The sequence below is a fragment of the Diorhabda sublineata genome, chromosome 6, assembly GCF_026230105.1.
Source record: "Diorhabda sublineata isolate icDioSubl1.1 chromosome 6, icDioSubl1.1, whole genome shotgun sequence".
Taxonomy (NCBI): domain Eukaryota; kingdom Metazoa; phylum Arthropoda; class Insecta; order Coleoptera; family Chrysomelidae; genus Diorhabda; species Diorhabda sublineata.
This window is the reverse complement of record NC_079479.1, coordinates 36599580-36610251: the sequence shown is the minus strand read 5'-3', so window position 1 is coordinate 36610251 and position 10672 is coordinate 36599580. Positions and strand designations below refer to the sequence as shown.

General features: G+C 30.2%; 2 protein-coding genes across 2 annotated transcripts in view; one reads left to right on the top strand and one right to left on the bottom strand.

The window, feature by feature from the left end:
* Nucleotides 1-55: 55 nt before the first annotated feature.
* Nucleotides 56-3283, top strand: LOC130445459 (39S ribosomal protein L1, mitochondrial). Its single transcript, XM_056781077.1, has 6 exons — nucleotides 56-174; nucleotides 226-418; nucleotides 472-685; nucleotides 1200-1601; nucleotides 2540-2637; nucleotides 3031-3283. Exons 1-6 carry the CDS (start codon nucleotides 156-158, stop codon nucleotides 3158-3160), a joined length of 1056 nt encoding a protein of 351 aa, XP_056637055.1. The 5' UTR covers nucleotides 56-155; the 3' UTR covers nucleotides 3161-3283.
* A 753-nt stretch (nucleotides 3284-4036) lies between these two features.
* LOC130445458 (aryl hydrocarbon receptor protein 1) overlaps nucleotides 4037-10672 on the bottom strand; it is a 107286-nt gene continuing 100650 nt past the window's right edge. Inside the window, exons 8-9 of the mRNA XM_056781076.1 lie at nucleotides 8609-8750; nucleotides 4037-8406 (exon numbers count right to left, since the gene is read on the bottom strand). Coding sequence (XP_056637054.1) covers nucleotides 7119-8406; nucleotides 8609-8750 — 1430 coding nt within the window. The 3' untranslated portion in view covers nucleotides 4037-7118. The remainder of the gene's footprint in view (nucleotides 8407-8608; nucleotides 8751-10672) is intronic.

Genomic DNA, 10672 nt, shown 5'->3' with positions numbered 1-10672 from the left:
ATTTAGTCTTCTTCTCTTCTCTATTCGCCTTTTGTCCAATGACATACAACCATTTGAATGTAGTAGTTTTGTCTGATTCGAGCTAACAATTTGTCATAAAAAAGAAGAAGTATTTGAGGGTTAGATAAATATATATAAATTTTTTTGTATATAATATGAATTTTCTTTCTTTAAGTAAGTTTCATTACGAATATATTATTATCAATTGATATATTATTATTTTAGGAACTGTCCAAATTTGTCTATATCAATCGGTATACAGTAACATTTTAAGAGCATCACCTGAATCGGTCAATTCTATACAAGCACGATGTTATGCCGCAAGAAAAGGTACAAGAGAAAGAAGGAATAAAGCCAAAGTAAAAGTAGAAGTAAAAAAAGTTGGCTTTATACCGCTTAATCAAAGAAACAAGGCAAAGTGAGATATTTTTATTAAAAAAATTACTATTATTATAATGATTTATTTTGTAGATTTCTAGCTAGTCGACAAAAGTTGAAATTTGACGATTCAGATAAACGAGATCCTGTAGATGACGTATTCGTTTGTAAATATTATAAATGGATAGCTTATCCTTTTCAAGAAGCAGTGAAATGCCATCAAGAAGTACACCATCCAGAAATATATAATAGACCAGAGGCGAACCTCAATGTTTCTATTGAGTTAAATATGGAAGGTGAAAAGAAGGTGAGTCAATAAATTTTTATTATTTCATCAAATTTTTTTCGAAATTAACGTTTTTTGTCTAAAATTTTTTTAATTTTGTTTAAAATTGTGTTGTGAACGATTATACTCAAAAAGTGCCTTAATAATAACATTTAAAGTTATAGAATAGTATTATATTTCTATTTAAGATACTTGTTTTATAAATCCATTGTGAAAACAAAGATTAATAACTAGAAGATCGCTTTAGCTATTTTCAAGATTATCCTTGTTTACTGTATTTCTAAACAGATGATGCTCCAAACTACATAGGTTATGCTACAATGATTTTTCTTCCCCTTGGTCCCATCTTATTATTCACTTTACCTTGTACATTTAACTGCAAAAGACGGTATTCATGGTCAAAATACTCCCTTTACTTATTTTTTATTGGGAAGACGATTTCCTTATCATCCCATAGTCTGTGCGTAACTTCCGTGTTGGTTAGGTCCAAGATATTTTCAAAATTTTTTGATTAAGCAGTCGATAAATTTTTCAGACTCGTTTTTTAGACAACTTTACGAGAATCGTAGCAATACCCCACAAATTCGATCAAGAAATATCACGTTCTGTAGCTGCTTTTAGCAAAACACCAGAAAATCAACAATTAGCATTAGACGCCGGCGCCGGATTATCCGGAGGTGTCGAAACTATAAAAAAAATACAAAACGGCGAAATAGCAATGACAGATTTTAAATACGTCGTCGCTCATCCCGATATTCTACCAGAACTTGTAGTGCTAAGGGGTTTATTAAAAAGGAAATTTCCCAGTCCGAAAAATGGTAGTTTGGACGTCGATTTAAAATCAGCGGTGGATAAATTCTTATATGGTATCACTTATACCGCAGTCAAAGATGAATATGAGAAAGATTTCGGGTTGATAAAAGTCGTTATTGGAAATGTAAGTACATATAAATTTTTTTTACCTCTTTAAAACAAGTTGGGCTATGACCGGTGTCCACAAACCGTAATTTTTTTATTTCCGCTGCAATAGAATCGATTCTCTAGCTTTGAAACAGTGATTACATAACAAAATTGTAAACATCACGAAAAGTGTCAGTTCATTTTGATATTTAGTTTCCTCTGTTGTTGATTGGGTGAAAAAGGGATCAAAGTTAAGGGACTAGCTTCAGAAAAGAAAAATATACTGGGAGAAAAAATAAATTAAAATGTTTTTTATTGTTAACCTCGTATATAGAACATGGAAATTCATTTACAGGTGCAATTTGTAATGACTTTTATCAGGAAAAATCGATTGATTAAACGTAATTACCAATTTTATTTCAATTTTTGTGATAATTTAGCACAAATAGAAGACATACTCGAAGCTGATTCATCTTTTCTCTGAATTATTTATTTAACACAAAAATATAATAAAATCTAACAGAATTAACATGTACAGAGATTGTTTTACCTATTCGGATAAAAAAATGAAAAGTATGCTACTTACAGAGTGATTTTAATTGTTTTTGTTCAATAAATGATTCAGGAAAAGAATCAATCAACTTCTAAATGTTTATGCAGGCCATAGTGAGTTCAACCTTTTTTGTTTTTTTATTAAAAGTTCGTTTTGTAATTGAGAATTGCACGTAGAGTTCTTAACTAACATTTTTGATACCACATTTTACAATAAAACCATTTCCGGGAATTAATTCCCATAATAATTCCATAAAAAGCTTTGTTCACCATAAGGGTACCTAATAAAAAGTCCTCGGTTTACATTACAGCTGTTTTAACATAGTATTGAAATGACTTATACATTTTTATGTATTTCAATCGGATATGCTATCAAGTTTTATTATACCAGGGCCGTAACACATTTAGTACCTGTAATTTCAGCTGACTATGGAACCGAAACAGCTGGAAGAGAATTTCGCCGCCCTAATTCGAGATGTTCATTCGATGAGGCCTAAAAGGCAAGGTACTTTCATCTCCAGGTAAGAAAGATAATTATTTTCAGGTTTAGGTGTCCTCTTCATAGTTAAATTATCATTTTTTTCACATTACTTGATAAAAAATCTTCTTTTTTCGCTAGTTTATTATCAATTTTGATTTATTAATGTTTAAAATGTAATTTATTCATCTTTTTTTCAAGAATATTGCTAATAATTTACCGAAATGTATCTTCCATAATTTCCTTTCACTTTATTTTAGATAATGTCAAATAAAATTTCCTTCTATCATTTCTTTTATTTCTTCATTTTTCTTCTCCATCTCCTCTAATATTTGATTCGAATATAATTCTTAGTATTTTTCACTCGATTATCTTCACTTTCTCTTTTTCCTTTTGGGTTCGTAATTTTTGTAAAATAGTTTCATTTTCCTCATAGATGTTTGTTGTGGACTAATTATTCCTCGGAAAAATTGAAAGTCAACCATAACGTCTACATCGAAGATGATGAATCTACTAAAAAAGACACAACGGAAGAAGAGGAAGATGCAGAACGAATAGCTTTGTAATATATACACGTTTAGATAATAAAATCGTTCGGTATTTTGCGTTGTTTTTACTTAAAAACCTCAAATAAACATTTTCCTAAATTAATTTAGTATAAATATACAAGGAGGTGATATTACCTTCTTAAATGAACAAATTCATCAAATACGAAATTTTTATCTCCTCGCAATACATAATATTGAAAAAACTTACAAATATAACCACAATTTTATAAAAATATTTCAGATTTCAATTATATTGACCCAAAGCAAATATCTTACCGATCCTGGTAACAAATATTGACAGATCATCCTATGAAAGTTAGGTTAAGTTCTTGGTTTCTTCCTATCATGTGTAAGCTGTCAATTAGAAACTTTTTTTTAAAGAAAAAGAAGAAAATCCTTGGAAACATATAAATTTGGGTGTATACGAGAAAAACTTGAATATAAGTTCCAAGAAAACCTCTGTAAGGAGTCATAAGTCTCAAATGAATTAAATTTGGGTTCACTGGAACGTTATAACTGTCAATGACGAACGTACTAAAAAAAAGAAGAATTCCACAAAGATCGAGAAAAAATAAAAAAGTAGAATATAAATAGAGAGTATACAGGGTTTAGAAAAACTGTCTGAATGGAACCATAAATTTGAAATAAGTGAAGATAAAAGTTGTTATACATTTTCAAATTGTCGATGTTTCTGAATTTTGCAATAAACCAAACAGTTATTACTTGAGAAATCTCGTAGTGCTTGGCAAACACGCGGATACGCAACAATAAGTTTTGATAGGCAGTTAACGTGTTAAAATATCAGATTATTCAACTGAGTTTATTTTTCAAATGATGCGGACAATCATAAATTAGTACTGGTTCTCGTTAGGAATTTGTTAAAATGATATATACTGTGTATTATAGTATTTATTTCATAATTATTCATTATACATTTTTCGTACACTGTTTTTGAAAATTTCAATATACAATATCAGATTGTTTTAAACAGAATTATAACAATAAAGGTACTTTTTTCAAATATGAAAGTAAAAAATCACAAAATATTAAGCTGTGGAGCAATTAGGTGTTAAAATACGAACGTGTATCGTTGGTGAAAATTTTAGACAACTTTCTAATAAAAAACATACCTTAGATTCATCATTGTATTTACTAGCGTATATATTTGTCTGATTTTAAATTAAAATTAAATTTTTCCTTTGATAGACAATTCTAGATGACGTGACACTGACAAGTTTCTTGTGTTTTAATTGTGAGTTTCGGTTCTTCGAATTATTATTATTTCGACACATTGGATCGAATTGAATGTTATTTAAACTTAAGCGGTGATGTTGAATGCCACACCACGAGATATCATATGAAAACTTTTTTTCTAAATAAGGTAAGAAAAGTCAATGACAGTACTTTGAAGTATTGGTTTAAATTTCATGCGTTTTTACTTTGTTTTTAATAAAATAATTCATAGTATTTGTTTATCACACCTCGTGTATTGAAAGATTAGTTTGTAAAATTTGGTAAAAGTACTTTTCTTTTCAATAATTTATATAAAATGATATCTAGATGTATTCTATATAAAAAGATATAATAAAACTTACCAGCAAATTCTATTAGATCCTTTTATACAATTTGCAGTTTTTATATATTCCGCTTCCATATTCATTATTTACGAAAGTTTTCTATACAATTATCACCACAAATTTTTTGTAATTAAATGTAAACATTTCAAAACCCTCCATTTTTATAACTTAGGTTATGACTTGAAAACACATGATGTTAACTAGAAGTACGTTTAATAGATGTCGTTCACTAAATTATGCGGGAATTTCATTTATACGTGAAAAAAGTGTATTATTATTATTTTTCAACATAAAAAAATAAATAGTTGAATATTTTTTACGAATTATATCATATAGACATCAAAAATAAATATTTTTACGTTAAACAAATATTTGCGTCATCTAGTGACCAGTTTTTGTACGTAGTAGGTTGAAAAGATTTCTTTTTTGTTGACCGAGTACAGTTTATCAACAAAAAACAAAATTCATATGTCTCGCCTTACAACACACGTTCATTTTAACAATAAAAAAAAACGTTTCTTTCGACAATGATGACTAACAATACTTATTTAATGAATTAAAAAATTTATAATGAATGTGAGAACGTTAAAAACATCACGTATCGAAATACAAGTTTTCCATCATACAGGGTGTACCAAAATCAATATATTGAATAGATTGGAAGTTGGTAAAAAAAGATTCTACTTAAAGCTAGTGTCTTATCGTATTGCTGGTCACCATCTTTTGTTTAAAATATCGCTATTTGAATTAATTCTAAATAAGTTTCGAGTAAAGTATATTATTGCGAAGGTTTTTAAAATATTAACCATGAATATAATTTGAGTGAATCTACAATTTTCTCTTGGTATATTCTTTACTCGAATTTGTGAAAATAATTTGTCATAGTCTTTTTGAAAAGTAGATCAGTCAATCAAACTAACCCCAATTGAATAACTTCTATTATTTTCTGTGGTGATATACGCCATTCCACTTTCCAAAATAACCAGTTTATTTTAATATGTTTATAAATAATAATGTACAACATTTATACAAGAATATAAAATGTTAAATGACTAGACGATTTCACTGCGTAAAAATGTAAAAAATAAATAACAAACGTAAATAGATACGTGTACCAATTAATTATCAAATATGGTCGCAAATAAGCAAAGTTTAACATTAGAACGGTCTTTAAATAAATAACGGTTTAGAGGTTACAATTATAAAGAAATAGGTTAGAAACAGGAAGTGGCTGTCACTTGAAATAAAATATGGCCGATTGACAACAGACACACATCATACTTCTGTTAAACCGATATGGTTTATCTATGGTTTAAATTTCTCTTTTGTGTGGAACTAGAATGCTGTCAGTTTTTTTTTATTTTTCAGTGTTGTATGTTGGTGGAATAGTTTCAGTATATATTTCCCTTTACTTTTCCACCAAAATCGAAACTCGAATCAGATTAAAAAAGATTCGACAAGTCTCATTTTCCTAACTGTCTTTTGGTGGAATAATTATAAAAGATGAAAAATGAAATCGAAGAAGTTTTATTTTGTCAATTCTCGATTTTTGATGACCGTACTATTGATAAACGAAAAATTATCAAAAAATAAAACGTCAATTATTTATATATATATATAATCAATTTTACATTTATTATACTATGTAATAATTCTAAATTCGAAGACAATGACAACAAAAAACACAATGCAGGAAGATATGTTTCGATGTATTGAAAAAAGTCACAAATAAATCGAGTCTGTTTTAATTTGACTGCAACAATTTCTGTTGATTTTTATTCACCAAGTCCATTTCCTCTATGGATTCTGTTGTTTGATTTCTGAACCGTATCTGCAGTGAGCTGTTGCTATTATAATCTCAAAAATATTGTAGTAAATGTTTCTAAACATCCTTTTACAAACAAGACTTTTATTTGAATAACTGAGTACGCGTTTACACCACGATTACATCAACGAAACGCGCTTGGTCATAGAAACGCGCGATAGACAATGTCATCGTCAGTGTTGGTGTAGTGTAAACAGTATAACTAACGGTTCCAAGATAATTCCAACTCAGTATTCTGTGAATTGATTATTTGACGTTTGAAGTTTGACATTTTGAAGCAGTTTCATTCTTATAAACAATCAATAAATAAAAATGAACCTAAAATAATGGGATTTATCGAAAAACAAATCGAAATATCAATAGAAATAGTCATTAACGTATGGACCATTGAAAATTCTACGAGGAGCCTCCAATAGATGTTAACCTTATTGATTTTGTTCGTAAGTTTTTTTTATCTCGTTATATATTTGCGACTTTCTCAATACAATAATTTGAATTATGTGCAATTTCAATTGAAAAATAATTTATATAAATATGTACATACTGGCTTATAACCCCAGTAAGACGCCGTTCATCACAGAACCATCACCACCCTCGAATTGTGATGATTGTGATGATTGGAATGATGTTGATGCGGACTGTCGGAATCACTATTTTGAACGGTTTCCGTTTTACTATCTCCCCCATTCCATTTACACATATCCGGGTTATTTATGTCAGTCAAATTTTTCAAAGCGTCACAACTTTCTGAAGACGGTACCACCGACGATACGGAATATCCCGGGGATCTATTAGGGGAATTGTGTACGTGGTTCGAACCCCACATTAAAACCGTCTGTCTCGGTATTTCAGATACGGTAGTTACCGGAGAAAAATGTTGAGGCGTTACGGAATTTTGGTTAGTCAAATGATGACCTGGACTATCGGATTGATGGATTATATTCGTATCGGTTTTGATGTCCTCCATTTTGGGCGTTATTAATCCTGCGGTGACCGGAGACGAAGACGAATGTTTAATTTTTCCGCAATCCTTGTGATTTATTTCTAATTGCGTGCTCATTACTTGTATGGGTTGTATTATCCCCGAAGAAGGACTCACCGAATAAGGCCAGGATACGTCTAAACATTTCGTTGAATTCGGTACTACGTAACCTCTTGATGTATCCACGTAAGTAGGTTGCGATACTTGTTGACAAGAATATATTTTTTCATCTACTGGCATAACTGTAGTTCTGTACGTGGGGTGATGACTAGGAGTTGACGTAGAAGGATCGTAAGTTCTCGAAGGCATTTCGAGGAAACCGTTTCCTACGTAAGGACTAGTAGTTGGTGAATGATGATATTCAGGATAATAACCGCCTAAAGGTCTGTATTGGTGAAATAAATTTTCCGTTGTTGCGAGATATCGGTTATCGAGCGTCGCGGGTGCCGGATATAAACCGTGTTGGAAATTCGAATGACTCATATAGGAAAGACCGTGATCTGTTGTAGACGAAGAATAAGGATTCGCGTACATGTTGTAAGCTGCCGAACAACCATCCGTTGTTATATAATCCACCGCTGGCATAGGACTGACTACCGAAGCTGTTACAGTTGGATTTGTTGGAGGCGTTATTTGTCCGTTCGAGCTGTGCGATAATTTACGTTTCGTACGACAAGTCGATAGAAAATCGCGTAATTGCGTTTTATATTTTCTATTTACCCTGGACGGAGTTGAAGGTATGGGATGCGATACGACGTTTGGTGTATTCGATAATAATTGATCGGTTTCGGAAAAATAGTTGTTTGGAAGACCGGCATCTAAATAACTCACTTTGAAATCCATCGTACGTTTACCAAGAAGATCGCGACCTTCTTCTTCCCTAAATAAACAAAAAAATAAAAACAATTTAAACATATATAGAATCGTCTTACAGCCACTGTATTCGTCAGATTTGGTTCCGCGTGGATTTTTCCTCATAACAAATGATTAGTTCAATGTTTTGAATACAATTCCGGTTCAATGAAGATTTGTACCAAATTATTTGGAATTTAATTATGTACTTAGTAATATTAGGTACTTACATTAATGGTCGATGTGTACTTATAACGAAATCTGGTTTCGAATTTTTATAAACTAATCTCGAACTCGTTTGTAACCACTGCCATTGTCCATCTTTGGTTTGAAATCTGTAAGCGATCATTCCAGAAGCTCCTGTTTTTAATACTAAGCCGAAAACAGAAGAAATAACATTATCGATAATAGAAATAAAGTTTATTGTCACCAAATTAATAAATTATTGTTATCTATTTGAAATAAATGATTACGTTTCTAAATGTTGTTGATTTTTTTTTGATAATTTTCAAAACATAGATAAAATTTGACGTTTCGACTTTTGTCTAAGTCTTTATCAATATATTTTGATAAAGACTTGAAAAAAAGTCGAAATATTTTGATAAAGACTTGACCAAAAGTCGAAAAGGCGAAATATGTTGATAAAGACTTGACCAAAAGTCAAAAAGTCGAAATATGTTGATAAAGACTTGACCAAAAATCAAAAAGTCGAAATATGTTGAAAAAGACTTGACCAAAAGTCAAAAAGTCGAAATATGTTGATAAAGACTTGACCAAAAGTCGAAAAGTCGAAATATGTTGAAAAAGACTTAACCAAAAGTCGAAAAGTCGAAATATGTTGAAAAAGACTTAACCAAAAGTCGAAATATGTTGAAAAAGACTTGACCAAAAGTCAAAAAGTTGAAATATGTTGATAAAGACTTGACCAAAAGTCGAAAAGTCGAAATATGTTGAAAAAGACTTAACCAAAAGTCGAAATATGTTGAAAAAGACTTAACCAAAAGTCGAAATATGTTGAAAAAGACTTGACCAAAAGTCAAAAAGTCGAAATATGTTGATAAAGACTTAACCAAAAGTCAAAAAGTCGAAATATGTTGAAAAAGACTTGACCAAAAGTCGAAAAGGCGAAATGTGTTGATAAAGACTTGACCAAAACTCAAAAAGTCGAAATATTTTGATAAAGACTTAACCAAAAATCAAAAAGTCGAAATATGTTGATAAAGACTTAACCAAAAATCAAAAAGTCGAAATATTTTGATAATGACTTAACCAAAAGTCGAAAAGTCGAAATATGTTGAAAAAGACTTAACCAAAAGTCGAAATATGTTGAAAAAGACTTGACCAAAAGTCAAAAAGTTGAAATATGTTGATAAAGACTTGACCAAAAGTCGAAAAGTCGAAATATGTTGAAAAAGACTTAACCAAAAGTCGAAAAGTCGAAATATGTTGAAAAAGACTTAACCAAAAGTCGAAATATGTTGAAAAAGACTTGACCAAAAGTCAAAAAGTCGAAATATGTTGATAAAGACTTAACCAAAAGTCAAAAAGTCGAAATATGTTGAAAAAGACTTGACCAAAAGTCGAAAAGGCGAAATGTGTTGATAAAGACTTGACCAAAACTCAAAAAGTCGAAATATTTTGATAAAGACTTAACCAAAAATCAAAAAGTCGAAATATGTTGATAAAGACTTAACCAAAAATCAAAAAGTCGAAATATTTTGATAATGACTTAACCAAAAGTCAAAAAGTCGAAATATGTTGAAAAAGACTTAACCAAAAGTCGAAAAGTCGAAATATGTTGAAAAAGACTTGACCAAAAGTCAAAAAGTCGAAATATGTTGATAAAGACTTAACCAAAAGTCAAAAAGTCGAAATATGTTGATAATGACTTGACCAAAAGTCAAAAAGTCGAAATATGTTGAAAAAGACTTGACCAAAAGTCGAAAAGGCGAAATGTGTTGATAAAGACTTAACCAAAAATCAAAAAGTCGAAATATTTTGATAATGACTTAACCAAAAGTCAAAAAGTCGAAATATGTTGATAATGACTTAACCAAAAGTCGAAAAGTCGAAATATGTTGAAAAAGACTTGACCAAAAGTCGAAATATGTTGAAAAAGACTTGACCAAAAGTCAAAAAGTCGAAATATGTTGATAAAGACTTGACCAAAAGTCAAAAAGTCGAAATATGTTGATAAAGACTTGACCAAAAGTCAAAAAGTCGAAATATGTTGAGAAAGACTTGACCAAAAGTCGAAAAATGTTGAAAAAGACTTGACCAAAAGTCAAAAAGTC

Bases quoted from the DNA above. Each gene is read 5' to 3' on its own strand.
- LOC130445459 (XM_056781077.1), top strand. The intron at 686-1,199 runs GTGAGTCAATAA...TAAATTTTTCAG, and splicing joins ATATGGAAGGTGAAAAGAAG to ACTCGTTTTTTAGACAACTT. The intron at 1,602-2,539 runs GTAAGTACATAT...CTGTAATTTCAG, and splicing joins TAAAAGTCGTTATTGGAAAT to CTGACTATGGAACCGAAACA.